The sequence below is a fragment of the Triticum urartu genome, chromosome 1A (assembly GCF_056163025.1).
Source record: "Triticum urartu cultivar PI428250 chromosome 1A, HENAU_Tu73, whole genome shotgun sequence".
NCBI classification, from domain to species: Eukaryota; Viridiplantae; Streptophyta; class Magnoliopsida; order Poales; family Poaceae; genus Triticum; species Triticum urartu.
In genome coordinates, this window is record NC_141873.1 from 192759279 (window position 1) to 192783714 (window position 24436).

General features: G+C 43.5%; 1 protein-coding gene across 1 annotated transcript; it reads left to right on the forward strand.

Annotated features, from left to right (window-relative positions):
* Window positions 1–18439: 18439 nt before the first annotated feature.
* On the forward strand, window positions 18440–24092 carry LOC125554265 (ras-related protein Rab11D). Its single transcript, XM_048717842.2, has 2 exons — window positions 18440–18784; window positions 23350–24092. The coding sequence occupies exons 1-2, from the start codon at window positions 18573–18575 to the stop codon at window positions 23786–23788; spliced, it is 651 nt and encodes a 216-aa protein (XP_048573799.1). The 5' UTR covers window positions 18440–18572; the 3' UTR covers window positions 23789–24092.
* The last annotated feature ends 344 nt before the right edge of the window (window positions 24093–24436 follow it).

The window sequence follows — 24436 nt, forward strand, 5'->3', positions numbered from 1 at the left end:
AGAGAGTTTACATTGCAATATCAATGGGACCGATCGCTCATCTCGGTAAGACCGAAATGTTACGAAGGGAAATAGAGAGATTACAATCCCATATCGGTGAGACCGAGATCCCTATCGGTGAGACCGATTTGCCTAGGGTTTATGGCAGTGGCTATGACATTTGAACTCGGTGGCGCCGGATAGAAAGAATCGGTGGGGCCGAGTTTGACCTTTGGTTTATGTCATATGTGGATGTGAGAAAGTAGTTGAGGGCTTTGGAGCATATCACTAAGCATTTTGAGCAAGAGCCTCATTAAGCAACACCTCATCCCTCCTTGATAGTATTGGCTTTTCCTATAGACTCAATGTGATCTTGGATCACTAAAATAGAAAATGTAGAGTCTCGAGCTTTGTGCTTGAGCCAATCCTTTTGTCCTTAGCATTTTGAGGGATCCACTTTTCTCATCCATGCCATGCCAATCATTGAGCTTTCCTGAGATATTAATCTTGAAATAGCATTAGCTCAATGAGCTATATGTTGTTAGGAATTACCAAAACCACCTAGGGATAGTTACACTTTCAATCTCCCCCTTTTTGGTAATTGATGACAACATATAGATCAAAGCTTCGACAAATGATAATAAGAGTGAAAAACATTGTCGCTTTGAGAAGTATGTGAAAAGCAAGAGCTCCCCCTAAATTTGTGCATAGTTTAAGATTTGCTTTGGACTGCAAATGCACAATGAGTTAGGAACATGGGTTATTCTTCCACGTCACATACATCTTGGTGGAGCGCTCAAAATGATAATGATGAAATACATGCACTCATCACCAAGCAAAGTGAATGAACATATATGGGGATATAAAAGGATAATGTCATCCAACAAGCATTAAGGTAGCATATGATCAAACGCATGATCATCCAAGTATCGCACAAAAGCATAAATTATCTCAACCAAGCAAATAAAAAAAGTTTAACCACCAAACAAAAAAAGAGAACAAAAAGCAACATTCTCTCTCGAAGCCTATGATCTATACATTTTCTCCCCCTTTGGCAACAAGTTACTAAAAAGTTCATAAAAATGCATAGTGCTAGATCGACTCTCAGGCTTGTTCTTCAGGTGGTGGTGTAGATAGCACGCCAAGGACGAAGGCATTAGTTGATGTAGATGGAGCTGGTGGAGTGGGTGCTGGAGCTGGTGGCACTGAAGTTGTAGCTGGTGCACATGAAGTTGCTCTGGTGTCTGTAACAGGCACTGCAGCAGATCTCTGTCATCTGGGCACTCTAGCAAAAGCATCAGTGGTAGACTTGCCCTTCTTCTCCTGCACTTCATCCTGAAGTTGCTCAACAACGGACTGGATCTCAGTGACCTTCACATCTAAGTCATAGAACTTCTGCTCCATGATCCTCTCCAAGCTCTCCTGGTTTTGAGTCAGGGTAGCCAATCCCTTCTCAATCCTCACAGTGGAGGCAATCAAGTAGCCAAGCTGATCTTGCTTGCTCTTCAGAAGATACTGAGATGCCTCATCAGTGGTTGGCATCTTTGTAGCCTTTTCAGCCCTTGCCTTCTCCCTCTTTGCTTGTGCTTGCACAGAAGATGGTTCATTTTCATCCATCACCACAGTGTTGTCCTCAAAGTCCGGGTAGATGGGCATGTGTTCCTTGTCCGGGAGATATGTGTCAGTGCCCATCTTGGAGTTGATTAGCTCCTGGATCTGTGGGGCATACCCACAACTTCTCTTCTGATCTGCAGTTGTTCTCTTAATGGTTTCCACAATTAGGCTCATGACCTTGAACTTTTAAGGCACATCAAATATGTGAAGCAAGTTAATTGCATGGCCTCTGGTCATCTTGTGATCACCTGACTTTGGCAAGAGAGTGTGCCTGAGGATCCAGTTGATTGTTGGCAAGCCTGACAGAAGATAATGTACCGATCCAAACTTGTGTATCTCAAGAGCAGCATCTGGGATCTCTTTGTACATATGTGCCATGGTGTTGTGATCCTTCTTCTTCTTGGCATAGACATCCAAGTCATCTTCACTCTCCTCAGCAGCATTGATCAATTTTGCCCATTCTGCAACCATTGACTGGTACCTAGTACCTTCAGACATCCAGACAATCCTTCCATCTAGGTAGAAGTGAGCTATGGAGTAGAACTGCATAATAAGCTCATCATTCCACTTTGTGAGCTTCTGAGCCACAAACTCATCGACTCCACATGCCTTGAAGCTGTCATATACACCAGGGAAGTGATCCTCATTTTCCTCAATGAATTTCCAATCAACCCATCTCATGTCACACACTATGGGCTTCTTGTCAAGTAAGATAGTCTCATAGAAGTCCTGATGTTCCTTTGTATGGAACCTGTAGTCCACAACAGTTCTTCTCCTAGTGGCATATGGATCAGACTCTCTCCATAGCCTTAAACCTGAATCCTTCCTGATTTTCATGTTCTCTACAACTGGGTGAGCATCATTGTGATATGGAATTTTGGGCTTTAACTTCCTCAAAATGACAAAAGCATCTTCTTTTTCAGTAGCTTGAGGCACTAGGGCCTTGTTCTTCTCCTCGGCAGGGATGTTCCTGGTGCTCCTCTTGGGTTTTCACTTTGGAGCAGGAGCAGCAGTCTTAGGAGCAGTTTTGGGCTTAGATGGAACAGCCCCTGCCCTTATGGCATCTCCCATAAGCTTTTGAGATTTGGGTGCTGGTGCTGCATCCTCGTCCTCTTCCTCTTCTTCAGAATCTTTCATCATTGAAGATCTGCCAAGCACTCTGGTAGTGGTCTTCTTGACCCTTTCCTTCCTTTTCTTTTCTACCACAACCTATTCTTTGGTGCAGATCCCAAAGTCTCTTGAGTGGATGTTCTGGCCTTTGGCATGGGAACTCTCTTGGTAGGAACCTTTTGCTTCATTCCTGGCTTAGTGGTAGCAGTTGTGCCATATTTCTTTTTCATGACTTTCCTCTTTGAGGTGGCCTCTTCCTCAACAGCCACATAGTCCTCATCCTCAGAATCCGAGGTTTTCTTCTTTCTGGTCCTGGTGGCTGCCTTAGGCAAGTTGCTGGGTGTACTCCTGCTTCCTTCATCAAAGCTGCTAGAGGGACTAGTGCCCTCACTCATGTTCACTTGCTCCCCAGACTTATTCTGACTGTCACTCTGATCTGACATGATGCGAACACTGACAGCAGACCCTGTGAATAGATTATAGATGAGGTAGATTTGATAAGCATCACAAAGTATAGAGGTTTTTGCAAAAGAATGAGTTAAAAACTTAGTTTTAGTTTTCCACAGAAAGCATTTTGGATCTACCGATTTGCAAACTCAGTGATACCGAAGCAGCTTTTGGAACCTAAACTAGTGAACTCGGTCAGACTGAGTCACAGTTCGGTGGCACCGAGACTGCTAGGGTTTCACAAAGTATTGAACTCGGTCACACCGATTTGCAATTCTCGGTCAGACCGAGAATCACATGTGCAATGGCCTTAGCCGAACCGATTTCAACAACTCGGTTGGTCCGAGATCATTTCGGCGGAAACCTAACTCTAAATTTTCAATCCACAACTAAACTATGGAGTGATTTCGCTGGATAGAGTGATCTCAATCGTGGCAAGATACATGGCAAAACAATGTGCTAAGAATCGGAGGGGGAATAGCACAAGGATCAAGTCCATACCCTAAGTGCGGCGATGGACTTGCTACGGCGGCAACGGCGGAGACGATTCCCAATGACGGCGGCGGAGACCAGCGGCGGGAGGCAGCTGGCGATGAGGAGGACGATCCGGAGACCCAGGGAGGCAGAGCAGGCTGAGCGCGGGCAAAGGGGTTCGGAAATTTTTCCAAATTTTGGGCCGCAGATATATATAGCCTGACTCTGTCGGTGTGACCGAGTGGAACAACTCGGTGGCACCGAGGTTCATAACTGCAAGCAGTTACTGAAACTCGGTGTGACTGAAAAGTTCAAATCGGTTGCACCGAGATTGAAAACCTAGATCGACTTAGTGATCTCGGTATGACCGAAATGGATGAATCGGTCAGACCAAAACGCACAAAGAAGTTTTGGAAGTTTAAGTCTATGACGAATCGGGGACTCCGAGTGCTCCTCACACAGAGTGGTTCGAATCTGACTTGATCAAACTTTGTGATGTAGCATGAATAGAGTTTGAGATGAGAAAAGAATAGATAGCTAGAGAAGGTTCTTAGGCATTCTTGTCCATCCACTTGGCAAAAGAAAAAGGAACCAAACAATCAAAACAACAAGTGGATGTCCTCGAATGAGTAAATTATGCAACCAACATGCTCACACAATAAAATGGCAAATGAAATATGTGGCAAATCATGCACAACCAATTCTAGCATCTATCAAGCAATTGGCGATGACTAGGTCATCTATATATGAGTATATTGACTTAGGAGTCAAATGAGAACATTTGATCATAGGTCATACTCATCGTTTAAGCACAAATGGGGTTACCATTTTTACATAAAGCGTTGTTGTGTTCACACCATTAGAGTTACTTTAGCTCAATTCTTAGAGTAAATCTCCCCCTAGATGTGAGATCCCCCCTAAGAGGGATGAACTAACCTTGGGTTTTGTCGATGATGACTTCATGTAGGTGTTTAAGATGTGGATGCTCAATGTTGATGTAGATCATTTGGAGCAATCCTTTGGAGTGAGTTGCACTTTCAATACCTACATGGGTTAGTCCCACAAGGAACAAACAAGGATATCCATAGACATAGAGTGATGCACACACAAGATGATATCTATGAAAGCATTAGGTTACCTTGTCCCTTGTCTTACCAACAAGAGGGTTTGTGACTCCTTGAACTAGTGCAAGATGTGGAAGTTGATTGCACTTGTTCTTGCCAAAATGATAAGAGTGAAGTATGTTGGCGGAGTCACCCTCAAGAACTTTCTAGTTCCTCTTCTTCGGGATCCACATCATCTTGATGGGAATCCTTGGAGTTGTAGTCGTACTTGATGAAGTAGAACTTGATGTAGTCTTGGGAACCCACTTGACCAAGGCCTTGGGTGCTTCTTCAAAAGCATCAATTTCCTCTTGAAGCTTATCCTTGCCTTTTTGCTTGTGGTCTTGTGGTGGAAGATCATCTTGAGCTTGTGTCCCTTTGAAGGAAGTAGGATCATACTTCTCTTGTTGAGGAACAAACTTCGTCTTGGGGTATTGATCTTCTTCCCAGTCAACTCCATTAGCATTGAACTTTCGTTCAAAACCAACACCTTGGTTCTTCCGGTGCCTTCCTTGCTTGCGTACAATTTCCTCGAATTGCTTACTCCCGGCAAGGCTCTTGTAAACACCTTTCTCTATAATTCCCTTCAATAAGCTATTTTCTTGCTCAAGTATAACTTGGCTAAGAGAATCATTAGTGGAATCAAGAGAACTACTAGAAGCAACAACATTGGATTTATCATGAATATTTTCACTACTAGAGGAAGAATCTTTCTTGTTCTTGTTACTAGACTTGACTTGAAGCATGTAAGTGGATAAGAGTAAACGCTTGGCAATGTACGAAGAACTTTTCTTGCGAAGATCATCATTGATTGCCTTTAAGAACTCATTCTCTTGCTCAAGGTTGCTCATTGATTGCCTTTAAGAACTCATTGGAATAATGTCCGGGTCTTCCACAATTGTAGCAATTTCGCTCTCGACTAGAAGATCTTTTGTCATTGTAGGACCTTGACTTGGAACTTCTCTCTTTGCTTCTACTCTTGTAGAACTTGTTGAAGTTCTTCACCATTAGGCTCAATTCTTCATTGAAGGTTTGTTTCTCACTTGATGATGTGGGAGCTTCACATGAGGCTTTGTAAGCACCACTTGACTTGTTGTGGAGCTCCTCCTTATCCTTGAGTGACATCTCATGAGCAACAATTCTTCCAATGACTTCCGTTGGCTTGAGATCTTTGTAATTGGGCATAATTTGGATCAATGTGCATACGATATCATATTTTCCGTCCAAAGCTCTTAGGATCTTCTTGATGATGAATTTGTCGGTCATCTCTTCACTTCCTAAGGCGGCGATCTCATTTGTGATAAGAGCAAGCCTAGAGTACATTTCAGCGATACCTTCACCATCCTTCATTTTGAACTTGTCAAGTTGACTTTGAAGCTCATCCAACTTGGATTACTTGACAGAGTCGGTACCTTCGTGCATATCAATCAAAGTATCCCAAATTTCCTTTACATTCTCAAGACGGCTGATTTTGTTGAATTCTTCGGGGCACAATCCGTTGAAGAGGATATCACAAGCTTGAGCATTGTATTGTAGCATCTTCAACTCTTCCGCGGTAGCTTCACAGTTCGGTTCTCTCCCATCAAAGAATTCACCTTGCAAGCCAATACACACAATAGCCCATACGGCGGGGTTATGTCCAAGAATATGCATTTTCATCTTATGCTTCCAACTAGCAAAATTAGTGCCATCAAAGTAAGGACCTCTACGGTGGTAGTTTCCCATGTTAGACGCCATACTCTCCTAGGTTGTGAAACCAAGGCTATGACTTCCAAAAGCTATGAAAATCAAGGCAAATGGAGACCAAAGCTCTGATACCACTTGAAGGATCGAAAGTATGTCTAGAGGGGGTGTGATTAGACTACTTGACCAAATAAAAGTGTATCCTTTTCCCAATTTTAGTTCTTGGCAGATTTTAGCAACTTTGGACAAGTCAAGCAATCTTAACACAAATCAAGCAAGCATGCAAAGAGTATATGAGCAGCGGAAAGTAAAGAATGCAACTTGCAAGAATGTAAAGGGAAGGGTTTGGAGGATTCAAACGCAATAGGAGACACGGATGTTTTTGTCGTGGTTCCGATAGGTGGTGCTATCGTACATCCACGTTGATGGAGACTTGAACCCACGAAGGGTAACGGTTGTGTGAGTCCATGGAGGGCTCCACCCACGAAGGGTCCACGAAGAAGCAACCTTGTCTATCCCACCATGGTCGCCGCCCATGAAGGACTTGCCTCACTAGTGGTAGATCTTCACGAAGTAGGCAATCTCCTTGCCCTTACAAACTCCTTGTTTCAACTCCACAATCTTTTCGGAGGCTCCCAAGTGACACCTAGCCAATCTAGGAGACACCACTCTCCAAGAAGTAACAAATGGTGTGTTGATGATGAACTCCTTGCTCTTGTGCTTCAAATGATAGTCTCCCCAACACTCAACTCTCTCTCACGGGATATGGATTTTGTGGAAATAAGATTTGTGTGGAAAGCAACTTGGGGAAGGCTAGAGATCAAGATTCATATGGTAAGAATGGAATATCTTGGCCTCAACACAAGTGTTGGTGGTTCTTTCTCAGAAAAAGTAAGTTGGAAGTGTAGGTTTGTTCTGATGGCTCTCTCCATGAATGAAGAGGTGGTGGAGGGGTATATATAGCCTCCACACAAAATCTAACCGTTACACACAACTTGCCAATCTCGGTGGGACCGAATAGGTAAACTCGGTCGGACCGATTCAGCAAAGCTAGTGACCGTTAGGGTTTCTCGGTGGGACCGACATGCAAATCAGTAGGACCGATATGGTTAGGGTTAGGGCATAATGTCAGCTCGGTGAGACCGATTACACAAACTCGGTGAGACCGATTTTGGTAATAAGCTAACCAGAGAGTTGGTCAGGTAAACTCTGTGGGACCAATCGCTCATTTCGGTGAGACCAAAACGTTATGAAGGGGAAACAGAGAGTTTACATTGCAATCTCGGTGGGACCGATCGCTCATCTCGGTAAGACCAAAATGTTACGAAGGGAAACAGAGAGATTACAATCCCATCTCGGTGAGACCAATTTGCCTAGGGTTTGTGGCAGTGGCTATGACATTTGAACTTGGTGGCGCCGGATAGAAAGAATCGGTGGGGCCGAGTTTGACTTTTGGTTTAGGTCATATGTGGATGTGAGAAAGTAGTTGAGGGCTTTGGAGCATATCACTAAGCATTTTGAGCAAGAGCCTCATTAAGCAACACCCCATCGCTCCTTGATAGTATTGGCTTTTCCTATAGACTCAATGTGATCTTGGATCACTAAAATAGAAAATGTAGAGTCTTGAGCTTTGAGCTTGAGCCAATCCTTTTGTCCTTAGCATTTTGAGGGATCCACTTTTCTCATCCATGCCATGCCAATCATTAAGCTTTCCTGAGATATTAATCTTGAAATAGCATTAGCTCAATGAGCTATATGTTGTTAGGAATTACCAAAACCACCTAGGGATAGTTGCACTTTCACGGTTGAGGTCACCTCGGAGCCATAGACCATTGTGGTGAAGCTTCATGGTGTTGTTGGGAGCCTCCGATTAAGTTGTGGAGATTGCCCCAACCTTGTTTGTAAAGGTCCGGTCGCCGCCTCCAAGGGTACCAATAGTGGAATCACGGCATCTCGCATTGTGTGAGGGCGTGAGGACAATACGGTGGCCCTAGTGGCTTCTTGGGGAGCATTGTGCCTCCACACCGCTCCAACGGAGATGTACTTCCCCTCAAAAGGAAGGAACTTCGGTAACACATCCTCGTCTTCACCGGCTCCACTCTTGGTTATCTCACACCTTTACTTGTGCAAGCTTATTAGTGTTACTTCCTGTGCTTGTTTGTGTGCTTGTTGTTGTTGCATCATATAGGTTGCTCACCTAGTTGCACATCTAGACAACCTACTTTGATGCAAAATTTAATTTGGTAAAGAAAAGCTAAAAATTGTTAGTTGCCTATTCACCCCCCTCTAGTCAACCATATCGATCCTTTCAACCGTGCCCACACGGCTGGGCCCACCAGCAGTCGGCGTGCCGCCAACAACACGGCTGACTTCACGTTGGAAGGCCTCGGAGAGGCGTCTCATGGTAGCTAGCTTCTTGGCGTTTTCAATGAGCGAGACGCGGCAGGTCTCCAGTGTCTCGGCATCAGCGTCTGCCGCAATGGGCGTGGACACGTCCCGCATTGCCGCCTGCAATGGGTCCTGGCCAGCTCCTCTGAAGGCCCCATCATGGCTGATGATAAGCACCTCCATGACGGTGCTGCCGCCGCTCTCCGCACGAGGGAGCGGGTCGTTGACGATCACCATGTTGGCAGGGAAGGAGTCGAAGGAGGCCATGTCATTGTCAACAAGAATCGGGTCGGTGGAGCCAACCGACTCCAGGTCAGTGGCGGGCTCGTTGGCGATGTGGAGCTTGCCAAGGAGGTCAACGAAGCAGCTCTTGGAGCTGAGTGCGCTCGCGTCGGGCGCTGGCTCGTCGGAGAGGCGGATCTCACCAACAAGATCAGCGAGGTAGGCCGCCGCGCAGGCGACCTCTGCGCCATGCAGCGTGTCAGCGCAAGCGCCATCGGGCGTGCCAGGCTGGCTGTGCTCGCTAGGGAGGAACAAGGTTCCCGTCCAGAACAGATCTCCGGACGACGGTGCACCAGGCCCCACGGTGGGCGCCAAATGCCGAGGGTGTCGTGCGACATATGCCAAAGGATGGCTTATCATGGTGGGGGATATTAAGACGTCGCCGGTGCCAGGAAACGAGATAAGGCGTAGACACGTACGCCGGTCAATTTACCCAGGTTTGGCTCTCCTAGGAGATAACACCCCTAGTCATACTTTGCGGGGTCTCCGCATGATCACTCAAGCAATAATGGTGGCTACAAGCTTGCTCCTTGAGCTATTTTTCTGAAGGGAGAAGAAGAACAAGGCTAGCCCTAGCTTCCCCTCTCTATGGGTGTGTGTATATGGACTAAGGTCTGAACCCTTTGCATGGGTGCCCTGGGGGGTTTATATAAGCCTACCCCCAAGGGTACAATGGTAATCTGGCCGGGTGTAGGTCCCGGCTATCAGTGTCTATGGTCGCCGACTTCTCCGCTGGTCGCTGGGGCCTGCCGCCTGGTGGGTCCCGCCGGCTGTCTTGTACTCCGCCAACAGGCCGTGCCCGCCGCTTGCGGGTCCTGCCGGCAGCTTAGCACTATGGCGATGCCATTGATGATGTGTGCTTTGTCGGGGAAGGCGTGGCTACAATGCCGCTACCTGGCGGGCGTTCACTGTAGTCATTCCCCATCTCTTCTGGTTAATGGCGCACCGACTCTAAGGGAGGGGGAGGGCCGCCTACTGGGAGTTGGCCTCCCCTCGCGCCGGCTGTTCAAAGCTTGCCGCCTTCCGACTTCTCACGGACAGGTAGGGCCCGCCGCCTGCGGGCCGTACCGACAGCCCGTAGTGGGGGCATGGCCTTCTCTGCCATGAGTGATGTCATGGGCCGCGTGGCAACAGTGCCACGTCGGATGGGGATGTCCGTCCGGTACGCTGCACTGTGGCCACACTCTACCCTGGATTCGGGGGTGGCAGACGGTACTGTAGCCACACCCGTCTCGTCGCCTTAATGTGGGGCAAACTTTGAGGGCATGAGGGGCCGCCTGCTAGGAGCCGGCCACTCTGGAGGCCGCCTGCCAGGAGTCGGCCCGTCTCATGGCTTTCTTTTGAAGAGCACCGCCCTCTGGCAGCCGGCCGCCTCTACCAGCCGGCCCCGAGAAGGCGATACTCCATCTTTGGGGTCTGAGGGGCGCAGCCGGCCCCGATGTCTTGAATCGCCATGGAGAGCAGATGAGGCTACCCGTGGTCGTTTACTCCGACAAAGTTAATCCTCAGATCCTTGTCAATGACCTTCATGCATAGTCGGCCTGGAGGTTGCAAGGCGAGGTCACCGTTTAGGAGGTGGGTAGCGTCGACGGGAGGTTCATCCTGAACTTCTCCAATGACGTAGACAGATGTTTCGTGTTGAAGGCCCAGCCATGGCACCACAAGCGCAACGGGATCATCTTCACCGAGTTCGACGGCAAGGGTGACCCGACGGAGGTGGACCTTGGATCCATGGCTATATGGGTACAGGTTCGTAACCTCCCGCTTGAGCTTAAAATTGAGGATGTGGGTCGGTCTCTAGGGGACCAACTCGGTGAAGTGATTACCGTTTCACACCAGGATCACTTGATTGTGGAAAAGTACTTGCGCGTGCGTGTGAAAATCTCACTACATGAGCTAATCAAGAGTAGGGTAGAATTTACCCATCTAGGTAGTAAAGAAGAGCTTCAGTTTGAGGTTCGCTATGAAAAATTGCCATCGTATTGTGAATGTTTTGGGTTGGTAGGACATATGTCAGAGAGATTTTGTAGGATCCCTAAGGATAGTAGAGTAGCTAAATTTGCAAAAAATCTCAGTGTAGAGGCTTACTAGAAAGGTCAAACATCTAGTAGAAGAGTTCACTGGTTATAGTAACAATAGCATGTCTAGGGCCACCGAAGGAATGGTGGTCAAAGTAACTAAAGTTGTAAATGATCTCACTTTGCAATAAAAAGGGGTTGCGTCGTCCACGGTGACGACTATCCTGACCACTGGAGGTCAAGTCCAGGGAGGGCTTTCGCTCGGCCAGGAGGGCCGAGGTCATATGCTCTCCCTGCCGGCTTCGCTTGGAGCGGCCTCAGGTCAGGTGGTCCAAACTGGAGGGCCGCCCGTCCACGCTAACCTTGGCCAGGAGGGCCAAGGTTTAGCGGTATGGGGGCTTCCAATAAGGGAGTGCAGCAACTCGGCCAGGTGGGCCGACCCCCTGTTGCATCTGTGGTCTCCCTGGGGGGGTGTCCCTGGTCAAGAGGACCCGGGCCAGCTCCAGGCGCCCCTGCTCCCGCCGCTAGCCAATGCCGGGAGGGCCAAGGGTGTAACACCCATGATGCGGCTATATCTCCCACGTGTCAGAGCATGACTTAGAGGCATAAGGCCTTGTACAATGGGAGAGGCTTAGAGAGGTGCTTAGAAAAATAAACCGATTTTTTCTGAAGCACCGGTGCCTATTTCTATAGGAGAGACCCTTAGTTAAGCGTCTACCCTGTACAAATAAGCACCGGTGTTTAAGGAAAGCCTGGTTTATTTCTCTAAGCACCTTCCATTATACAAGGCCTAACCGCATGGTGGGCATGTCGCAAGAGGGGTAATCTTTACACATCCCATGTACTGAATAAGAAAAGGGATAAAGAGTTGGCTTACAATCGTCACTTCACACAATACATAAATATAGCATTACATCATCCAGAATACAAATAAGGTCCGACTACGGAACCAAATAAAGAAAGACAACCCCAAATGCTAGATCCCCGATCGCCCCGACTGGGCTCCACTACTGATCAACTGGAAAACGAAACAACACAATGAACACGATCTTCACCGAGCTCCCACTTGAGCTGGGTTGCGTCGCTGCACTGGTATCATCGGTACCTGCAACTGTTTGGAAGTATTTGTGAGCCATGGGGACTCAGCAATCTCACACCCGTGAGATCAAGACTATTTAAGCTTATGGGTAGGATAGGGTAATGAGGTGGAGCTGCAGCAAGCACTAGCATATATGGTGGCTAACTTACGCAATTAAGAACGAGAAGAGAAGCAAAGCAACGGTCGTGAATTAGAAGTGATCAAGAAGTGATCCTGAAACTACTTACGTTCAAGCATAACACAAGAACCGAGTTCACTTCCCGGACTCCGCCGGAAAGAGACCATCACGGCTACACACACGGTTGATGCATTTTAATTAAGTTAAGTGTCAAGTTCTCTACAACTGAACATTAACAAATTCCCATCTGCCCATAACCGCGGGCACGGCTTTCGAAAGTTCAAAACCCTGCAGGGGTGTCGCAACTTAGCCCATCACAAGCTCTCATGGTCAACGAAGGATATTCCTTCTCCCAGGAAGACCCGATCAGACTCGGAATCCTGGTTACAAGACATTTCGACAATGGTAAAACAAGACCAGCAGAGCCACCCGAATGTGCCGACAAATCCCGATAGGAGCTGCACATATCCCATTCTCAGGGCACACCGGATGAGCAATCCGTACAACTAAAACCAACCCTCAAGTTTCCCCGAGGTGGCGCTGCAAGGGGCTCTAGTTTGGACCAACACTCAGAGGAGCACTGGCCCGGGGGGTTTAAAATAAAGATGACTCTCGGGCTCCGGAAACCCGAGGGAAAAAGGCTTAGGTGGCAAATGGTAAAACCAAGGTTGGGCCTTGCTGGAGGAGTTTTATTCAAGGTGAACTGTCAAGATGTTGGGCATACGGCCGTCTCTCGATGATCGTACATGAGCGGTACATGCAAATTTGCATACTTGGGATCCGATATCCTTAAGGGTCCAAAAAAAGAATTAATAAACTAAAAAATATTTAGAAAAACTATGAAGGGGGCCTGTGAATGTTAACTCTCTTGCACCTCAAAAGGAGATTATTGTACCGATTGAAAATTTATTGGAACAAGAGGAGATACACCGGCTACAACGAGGTCGAGCAAACTGGTTATTGCATGGTAACCGCAATACTTCTTTTTTCCATAACATTGCAACAGCTAGAAAGAAGAGAAACCAGATAAAAAAATTGCTTGACGATAATGGGGTTTGGGTAAAAGACATGGAGATGAAGAATCATATTCTGGGGTATTTTCCTAACCTGGTTACTTCATAAGTTAATCAACCGAACCAGGAGGTTCTCTTCCTTGTAAAAAGGAAAATAATAAATGAGATGAATAGGGCTCTCCTTGCCCCCTACATGGTAGAAGAGGTTCGGAAGGCCCTCTTTGACGTTGGTGATTTAAAGGCGTCGGGGCCAGATGGCCTTCACGCCATTTTCTATAAGAGATTTTGGGCTATGTTAGGGGATGATTTGACTGAAGAGGTTCTCCAAGCAGTGAATACCTGTACTATACCCGATGGTTGGAATGATACTACAATAGTAATGATCCCAAAAGTTAACTCCCTGGAAAAGGTAACTCAATTTAGACCAATCAGTTTACGCAATGTGGTGTATAAGGTCATTTCAAAGATGATTGCTGCTCGTCTGAAGACAATCCTCCCAGATATTATTAGCCCTACCCAAAGTGCTTTTGTGTCTGGAAGAATGATTACAGATAACATCTTAGTGGCTTATGAATGTTTCCATAAAATAAAAATAAAAGAGCTGGTAAAGAGGGCTTGTGTGCAATCAAACTGAACATTCACAAAGCATATGACTGAGTGGAGTGGCCTTTTTAAAGGAAATCATGCTGAGACTAGGCTTTGAGCAGGAATGGGTGAATTTAATAATGCAATGTGTGTCCTCGGTGGAACACCGAGTTTGTTTTAACACGGAAGAAACTGAGAGCTTCAAACCATCTAGAGGATTGAGGCAGGGAGACCCTCTCTCCCCGTATTTATTTTTGTTATGTACGGAAGGCCTGACATCACTCCTAGTTAATGCAGAGGAGAATGGAAGTATTTATAGAATTAAAGTTAGCAGAGATGCCCCATCTATTTCAAATCTCCTCTTCGGGGATGATTCATTAATCCTGATGCAAGCTAATTTGATGAATGCGGAGGCACTGAAATCAATTTTGGATGCTTATTGTGCTGCATCAGGGCAAAGGGTGAGTGTTGAAAAATCTAGTATATTTTTTAGTCCCAACATAAAAGTGGAAGATAAGGCGCATATATGTACTATTCTAAACATTATGACTGAAGCTCTCAATGACAAATATTTAGGTCTGCCTTCAAATGTAGGTATGGACAAAAGTGATTGCTTCCAATTCTTAATATATCAAATTGTTATGAAAATCGGTGGTTGGAAGGAAAAGCTGCTATCAGCAGGAGGAAAGGAAATCCTTCTCAAATCGGTTGTACAAGCTATCCCAACTCATGCAATGTCCGTCTTTAAAATTCCTAAAAAAATATGCAAAGGAATCATTGACGCGATGTCGCATTTCTGGTGGGGTGACGAAGACAATCAGAAGAGAATGCATTGGATGACATGGTGAAAGATGTGTGTATCAAAAAACCAAGAAGGAATGGGTTTTCAAGATATACATTGCTTCAATTTGGCCTTGTTAGCCAAACAAGCGTGGTGCCTGCTTGATAATCCTGATTCCTTATGTGTCACCATTTTGAGAGATAAATACTATCCGGATGGAGATTTAATGAATAGAGTCTTAAAAAAGGATCTTCTTACACTTGGCAAAGCATTATGGCAGGAGTGGATTCTCTAAAAAATTGTTATATTTGGAGAGTTGGAAATTGACAAAATATTGATATCTGGAGAGATTCATGGATTCCGAATGGGGCCAATAGGAAAATTATCACTCCTAGAAGAGGGCAGCTTCTAACAAAAGTTTCTGATCTTATAGATCCAATCAACAATTGCTGGGATGAAGATTTGATAAGACAAACGTTGTGGCCAATTTGGTATGCATCTTGGGTCTTCCCCTGATGGACTAGCGAACGTCTTTTCCACCATAAATACCAGGCGATGGCAGCCAGTGCTATAACGACAAACTATGTTTTTGCCCAATCCTCCAAGGCAACAAATAGAATAGAGGGATGGACGAGACCCCCTCTAGGTTTTATGAAATTAAATGTCGATGCTTCTTTCAATCAAGACATGCTTAGAGGCACAACGGAAGCTGTACTTAGAGATGGCAACGAAAGATTTATTGTTGGAGAGAATTGGAAGATGGATTGGTGTGCAGATATTTTAACATCGGAAGCCATGGCACTATGTTTTAGCATATTACTTGCACAAAAGGCGGGATGCAACCGACTTGTTGTTAACTTCGACAATATGAAAGTAATTGACACAATGAAGAGTTGAGGACATATAGCGGGAGCGGCGGCAGTTGTGTTTGATGATTGTTATTTTATGGCTTGTGATTTTTTGTTAGTTAGATTTGAACACTATAATAGGGTGGCAAATAAAGTAGCTCATGAAATTGCTAGAGTGGCTAAATTTTCTGAGACAAAGGATTGTTTTGAGGAACTTATGAACAAAATTGTAAATTTTCTTATAGACGATATAACCATTATTACTAATAAATAAAGAGGATGTTTTATTTTTTAAAAAAATATGTGAGATCATCATATTTTGATTTGCAAACACTATTACTTCCGCGTTGAACTATCATTCATATTTGTAACTGAAATAATCAAGTTCTTCTAAAAAATAACAGAATACCCTACCTGTAGGGACTATGGCTGTAGGTTCTCACAATTTACCGTAAAATCTTTACAATTTGCGGTTAGAGAGGACCCTGCTATCATACCATCTGACGGTAGGATATGAAACCCTATCATAAAATCACGTCGCGCTTCTATTATAGAACTTGACGCACACGTAGGACCAGACACACCTATCGCCAAGGAGGATGGCGGTAGCTTTAACCATCTTACCGCTGTCCACACCAGTGATAGTGCCGTTAGAACACGTCAGCCTCAAAACTGTTGATTGACGGTGGCTACCTTTAACCTACGTCTGAAGGTTTGGACGCATATGGTAGAAAATGGATCTGATTGTCAGATCAGGCTAAACTTCGCCAAAGGTTCAAAACAGAGTCAATTACACTGATGGTGCTACAACTTGGCGCAAATGGTCACTTTGGTGCTAGAAGTTGTGGTGTACATTAAAGTGGTGCAAAAACTTGACATTAACGTGCAAATACGATGTTTATCTCGTTTATATACGAAGTATGTGCTGACTAGGCGCACGGGGCCCGCTGTCAGCCGCTCAACCAGAGAGAAGGGCCATGTGGCCTGATTTTTTTAAAAAACACCCTCGAAATATTTTTTAAAAAAATTCCCTGCTAGATGTGGCTGGTGGGGATCGAACCCACAACAACGCCCACGAAAACGAGGTGGCAAACCATTGCACCCATTCAGTTTGCGGTTAGAGAGGACCCTGCTATCAGACCATCTGACGGTAGGATATGAAACCCTATCATAAAATCATGTCGCGCTTCTATTATAGAACTTGACGCACACGTAGGACCAGACACACCTATCGCCAAGGAGGATGGCGGTAGCTTTAACCATCTTACCGCTGTCCACACCAGTGATAGAGCCGTTAGAACACGTCAGCCTCAAAACTGTTGATTGACGGTGGCTACCTTTAACCTACGTCTGAAGGTTTGGACGCATATGGTAGAAAATGGATCTGATTGTCAGATCAGGCTAAACTTCGCCAAAGGTTCAAAATAGAGTCAATTACACTGATGGTGCTACAACTTGGCGCAAATGGTCACTTTGGTGCTAGAAGTTGTGGTGTACATTAAAGTGGTGCAAAAACTTGACATTAACGTGTAAATACGATGTCTATCTCGTTTATGTACGAAGTATGTGCTGACTAGGCGCACGGGGCCCGCTGTCAGCCGCTCGACCAGAGAGAAGGGCCATGTGGCCTGATTTTTTTAAAAACACCCTCAAAATATTTTTTAAAAAAATTCCCTGCTAGATGTGGCTGGTGGGGATCGAACCCACAACAACGCCCACGAAAACGAGGTGGCAAACCACTGCACCCATTCAGTTTTCTTCATTCGGAACGGGTAAAAACTTTATCTATTGTAATGGCAGCGCAGGTGGAGGTTAAATGAGCTGCAGATCTTGCGGCTTTTTCTGCACCTGTTAGTCTTTTTTATTTTTCTGTAGAAAGAATCAAAATTATAAGTGTTTTAAAAAAAATCTAAATTATAATCTCAGTAATAAAAATAATAAATGAATATTTCTGTTTATAAAAATTTCACATATTATTTAAAAAATATTTATGAATTATAACAGTGTTTTCATAATTTACAATTTACAAAGTTAAATTACAATCCATAAAATTATTTTAGGTATACAACATTTCAATAATTATATGCACGTTTGTATAGTTCAATGCTTTTATAACAAAAAATAATGATAATTTATAATTTAAACTGCTCATATGAATATTCATTTTCTATAATTTAAATCTAAGCCATGACTATATAATATTTATGTATTCATTAATTATTTTAATTTTATTAAATGTCCATATTAACTAAATATTTTTTATATCATGCAAGGATGTATACTTAAATGTTATCATTTACTAATAATCATTTTCATGTATAATATCTGTATCACACAAATATGTGAACATATTTTTTATTAGTTATGTTCTACAAATAAATTTTAAAGCTATATGTACTATCTGCAGCCCGTAAAAGCTCCCCATGCTGCCAGGTTAGTACATATAGTTTTCTGATCCAAATTAAACATAAGATTTTGTTGGCGTACTGGTTAGCCGTGTTGGGGGTTTCTAGTCGGACATGGCTTCGACTCCAGGCAGCCTCCTTTTTTGATTTAATTTTCACTCTGGTCTGACAGATGGGACCCACTCCTCATAGAGGTGAAAAAAATTGCCACTCCCACGTCGACAGGGCTTTTTTGAAAATAAATATTTCGAGAGTGTTTTACAAAAAATCAGGCCACACACCCCTTCTCTCTGCTGCAATGGCTGACAGCGGGCCCCACGCGCCTAGTAAGAACCTACTCCATACATAAATGAGATAAGCACCGTATTTATATGTTAATGCCAAGTTTTTGCACCACTTCAATGTACATCACAACTTCTAACATCAAAGTAACCATTTACGCTAAGTTGTGACACCATCAGTGTAATTGACTCAACACGAAAATTGGCCTCGCTTCGACTCAAATCAAAACCCCAAACTACACGCAGCGCTGCGCCCACGCGCACTTCACCTCCACGACCTACACGCCTCGCTCGCTCAGTCCTCCGGCTGCCGCCAACGCCGCCGTTCTGCACGAGCGAAGACGATGGCGAGCGGGGAGAAGGTGGACTATGTGTTTAAAGTGGTGCTGATCGGGGACTCGGCCGTCGGCAAGTCGCAGATCCTGGCGCGGTTCGCGCGCAACGAGTTCAGCCTCGACTCCAAGGCCACCATCGGTGTCGAGTTCCAGACGCGCACGCTCGTCATCGACCACAAGTCCGTCAAGGCCCAGATCTGGGACACCGCCGGCCAGGAGAGGCAAGAACCTACTGCTCTCCTGCACTTCGATTTCATCCCATCTTTTCGCTTAGATCTGCCCCCTCCCATGACATGGCAATTTCCCTGAGGATTTCTCAGTGTTTCGCTGTGTGGCTTGCTTGGTGCCGAGTAGTGAGCTAACACAGTTCGCTCTTGTGTTATGGTTCAGACTAGTCCGTAATTTTTGTTACTTTTATATCGCTACCTTGTTTGTGCGTTTATGCTCTGTAGAATGTCTTGGTCACTATAGATGTACACCATACCTTCGTACGGTTGTTAAAATGGCAGATCTCTACTCCACCGTGGTTGAAGTGGATGATTTGCCTTGCACTCTGCCAAATGGGCAGGGTAATTTGATACAGACCATAGATCCGCCATGCGATGCTTGAGCTTGAAGTCTGGTCGCTAAGATTAAGTGTGCCTTGTTAGTTGGATTGATGGAGATGAGATTTTGTAAGCACGGAATGGAAAATTTACTACTAAATAAAACAGCTTCGGTAAATGGTGTCAAATTTAGCAAGGTATGGGTGGTAATCAAGATTTTTTATTGGATATTCTATGTATTTAAGTGGTCTGTTACTTGTGACTTGTGAGATACAATCTTTTGGTTGAATGGGTGATGAATATATTTGGCATTAGTCAAGTTGGAATAATAGGAATATAGGATGGGTTAACATTGAAAATGTATGATACTTTGCCTTATCAGCTACATCTGTTCTTTTAGTTGAAGAAAGTATTCCCCTATTATCTCTGCCTTTAATTTAAATTTGTTTATAGAAGATTATTTCACTTTTGAGGTGCAAATACTTGGTACTGTTGCACATGAGTCACTAGAGTTTTTGGCACATCCTCTTTTTTTAAGTTTGTTGATGGAAAAGAGTCTCGTACATTCTCATGGCATGTGAATCCTCATTGTATCCTATTCAGTGATGTCGAATGACATTTTTCTATTGAAAGCATTAGATCGTGCTTGAGAAACAAGTTAACAAATTTTCACGAACCTACCAGTCCTTATCCAGTTAATATTCTTGACTAGACAGGAGCAGCAAAGTTGATTTGCAAATCAAACGTGTGTACATGTGATCGTTTGATTACCTTACAGTCATTAACTTGGTGACTCGTCTCTCACTCATTACTCATTTGAGTTAGATTCTTTAATTGCAAATAATAAGGTCATGCCACGCTCATTCCCCTCTATGATCTCATGGAAAAAGGGTGGCCAAAGTGCTTGTACTTCTAGAAGAACAATCTGATATGTTTTGTGAATGAGCCAAAACATTGATATGCCTGTTTCTGAGTTAGTTATTTATGATAGTGTGCAACCAGTTGACAGCTGTTGGACTGACATACTAGTGAAATTAACTAAAGTATCATTGTTACATTGTTATTTGTGGAAAAAACCAAGTGTTGCATTAAATTTAATAATTTATGGCTTATTTCTTTAAAAATTAATGCTATTCTTGAATATTTCAGTGGAGCCAAAACTAAGGCATAATTTATTCTTGAAGTCGAAAAAATGCGACTTAGATCTCTCCTGTGATTTCCAATCAGGAGACTTGGGGTACAAATATTTAGTTTATAATTTCTGGGATTTGTCTCTTGAATTCGTTTAGTTCCTTTAGCTGTGTTTGTACTTTACTTTCCTGATATGGTCTTTAAGTTTCAATTCATCTATTATTATTATATTATTAAAACAAGGGGCAAACAAGCCACCACACGTGTCCCCATAGACCAAATTATCTGCTACATCGACTGTTATGGTGGGTCCTAATTATAATGTTAGAGATTTAAAATCAAACTATGTACACATCTCTGAGCTACAATTTTTTTTGAGACGTCCTATATAATAGTAATAAACAAACAAAACCAGCAGCGAGCCACCAATAGAACCAATTAGATCCAGCATGTACTAGATGTAATGACATCATGACTTAAGTCAGCAATTAATAAACATGTTGTACGTAGGTTTAGGGTACTTATGGGTTCGTAAACATATGACTTTCACATATTTTCACCCCTCGTTTGAAAGTATTTGGCTTCCAAGAATGTGCGTGGTCGATTTGTTTTAAGTTGGACTACCAACAGATACAGAAAAAACATATTGGCAAAGTAAAATTTCATAGTACCATTCATCATTAATAATGTTTTTTTAATTATTTAGTAGCATGTGGCTGCAAAACCAATGGTAAAAGATGCATATTGGAAACCATGCCAATATGTTGAACGCCATCTAATTACGTGGGCAGAGTAAGTATTGCATCGTATAAATTGCCAAATAGCAAATCATATACTCCCCCCGATCCAAATTAATTGTTGTAGCTCTAGTACAACTTCAGTACAAAGTATACTAAAGTTGTACTAGAGCTGCGACAATTAATTTGGATCGGGGGGAGTATTTGTCTTTATTGCTAAGGCGGACACAATGGTGGCTTTAAGTTTTTTTTTTTGAAAAGGAGGATGACCCCCGGCCTCTGCATCAATCGATGCATGCAGCCATATTATTGAATAAAAACGTAACAAAGTCTTAAGGTCCAAAGAAGCTCATAATCTGAGCAGAAGTCAAAAAAATAAATCTAAAAAGTGCCACATCCGGTGATATAGAACTGAAAAGTGCCACATCCGGCGATAAAGAACAAGCTACAATGCCTACACACCTAGCCTATTATTAGCTCGCCATCCAAATCGGCTGAAGATAGCCCGTGCTACCATCTCCCAGCGGTTGCACCCAATAACCAAAAGCTCCCTAAAGTCCGCATGAGTGAGTAACGACCACATACGGATCCAAGCTGTAGCTCTGTAGATAACCTGCAAAAAATTAGTGGATTTTGTCCCATTAAAAATCATATTATTCCTAGTGTTCCATATAGCCCAGAATAGTGCACATATTCCTATCCGAATATGTTTAGCTATGTGTATGCCCACTCCATTAAGCCACGTCCCAAATAACGTGTTTATGCTCCTTGGGGGATGAATGTTAAAAGCTATATGAATTGATCGACATAATAATTTTGCAAGAGGACATTCGAGAAAGAGGTGTTTAATCGATTCATTTTGATCACAAAAAAAGCACCTGGAGTTACCAACCCAATTCCTTTTCACCAAGTTATCTTTGGTCAGAATGACTTCTTTATGGACGAACCACATAAAGATTTTAATTCGAAGCGGAGTGAGATAGATGTTCATTTTTTCCCAGTGAATATGCACTTATAATTGTATTTTTGGAAGATAACAGTTTGACATGTCTAGCAATATGATAAACATCAGCCTAAATTTAAGTCCAGAAGGTGCTGAAATGAGGTGAGGAGGCTGACTGATAATAACCTTGAATGTATGGGTAGGAGAAATACGCAAAAACAGGGGCATGATTAGGAAAAAAAACTATGATGAGAGGGACTTGAAAAACAAGCAAATAACTTTTAAACAATGAATTATGGAAGTATGCAATGGGACATTTCAGTTGTGCTAAAAAAGGTCAATGCAAAACAGCATAGACAATATGAGAAAGAACAGTCAGTGATGAAAGTGAGATGATTTATTGTCAAATACATATTTGAGAATAGATGGTCACTTGACATAGAGTTAAGTCTAAGATTAACTAGGGAGGAAGCATATAGATGCATGACGCTGTAACAATTGAAAATCATCATAACAAATCCAAGTTTGACAAATCCAATGAGGTGGGTGGACACAGAAAGATCATGAGGCTCAAGTAGGAGAGTAGTTAGTAAAAATTTCATCAAAAAACTATTAGTAAGAAGATAAACATGATGCACTTGGTCTTATGTTGGTCATGTTTATCATAACAAGCTGGTGCACTTAACATCAATATTACCATTGAGGTGTGATCATGTTTCCACGAGACATTCATTTCAAATATGTTTTGAATGATGGTTGATTGCATGACATTTTCTAAAGAAAAATATATATAACAATATATATTAAATTGTCTAGCCACGCAAGCGTGTAGCCCATTGTCAGTTACCCACTTTTTATCTGCCACTGATCTCTTGAACTGCGCACAAGCATAATTACCCTCAAATTTATATAGTTCAAAGTTCCAAAATTGGGCAACTACTTGTAGCAATTTCTTTGGGTGTTCTCAGATGCTTTCCTATTGTAGGCTACGAGAATGAACAACTACTTGCAATGTTTTATTCAAATGCTTTCACTAGCTTTTCCTCCTGTAACTTGTTCTCTAAAACCAGGTCATGTGCTGCTTACGTATCTATTTTTTTTGCCACCAGAGCTTTGTTGTTTCTGGCTGCTTTTACTTTTTCCATCTTATTTAAACCGTGTCTGGTTTTTGCACTTGTATTCTGTGGAATAGGTTGCGTCCTACAAGGTCTATAGTTGGATGTTATATTTTAGAGAACTGTACTACACATGCAGTTGTGAACTGTGGGTAGGAAAAGGCAACATTCCTAGCTGGTTGAGTTGGAGAAAATATTTGTGGTTTTCTCTAGTTAAGGCGTGAAGCTTTAGTGTCCTACTATTTGATATGTTTGCTCAACATTGTTGTACGCCCAGTTACCAACTTCACATGCTGGTTGTTTCAATTACCGCAGGTACAGAGCTGTCACGAGCGCATATTACAGAGGCGCTTTGGGAGCTCTGCTAGTCTATGACATCACCAAGCGCCAGAGCTTTGACCACATACCTCGCTGGCTGGAGGAACTCCGAGGTCATGCAGACAAAAACATTGTCATCATGCTGGTTGGCAATAAGAGCGACCTTGAAGATGAGCGGGCTGTTAGCACTGAGGATGCCAAAGAGTTTGCTGAGAAGGAGAACCTCTTCTTCCTGGAGACGTCCGCGCTGCAGGCCACCAATGTCGAAAGCGCCTTCCAGACTGTCTTGTCAGAGATCTTCAAGATCCACAGCAAGAAGAACATTGTGACCGACCCAAAGGCCAATGGTGCTGCGCCGCCGCTGGCCGGCAAGAAGGTTCTTGTCCCAGGCCCAGCACAGGAGATCCCAAAGAGCAAGTGCTGCAGTTCTATGTAATCTCTCTGCTACCAGATTTGTTGGATTTGTGTGTGTTTTGAGAATATTCACGCTGTCTGGATATAGATCCCTACTGAGATAGTCTTAGGTTTCAAGTATTGGTTCATTTGGTGAGACGGATGGGGTCGGTGGCAGAGCAAGATTTTGCACTCATCTCCACTGACTATGAGGTTAGGGAGTGAGCAGATGAAGTCCCTTTTCATAGGTCCGAGCCGTGGGATTGATTATCAATTGCCGTGTATGACTCAGAACACCGTCAAGCCTTTATGTAATGTTATACATATATTATATACTACGTAGCTCATATGCTGATGCGTTGCTACGGGAGAAGAAAAAAAAACTCTTAGCTTGAAAGATGTTTTATTATATAATGGGACGGAGCTTACAAAATCAAAAAGTCACTTCGAACCCGGGTGCATTGGAGCCCTATTTTTTGAACTGTGCCAAAATGTTATTTTAAAGTTTCAAAAAATTCTGGAAACAAATCAACATGTTTATATGAATGTATAATACACATGTGTAAATTTTGATGCTAAAATAAGTAACCAAAGTAACCATGTGAATTGCACAAAAATGACAAAATCGTGATTTTGAAAAGATGAACAGTGCATGCATTATTCATTATTTGGAAATCACTATTTTGTCATT

Excerpts from the sequence above, each read along its gene's own strand:
- LOC125554265 (XM_048717842.2), top strand. The coding sequence starts at position 18,573 with ATGGCGAGCGGGGAGAAGGTGGACTATGTGTTTAAAGTGGTGCTGATC. Across the intron at positions 18,785-23,349 it reads GACACCGCCGGCCAGGAGAG|GTACAGAGCTGTCACGAGCG; the intron begins GCAAGAACCTAC and ends CAATTACCGCAG.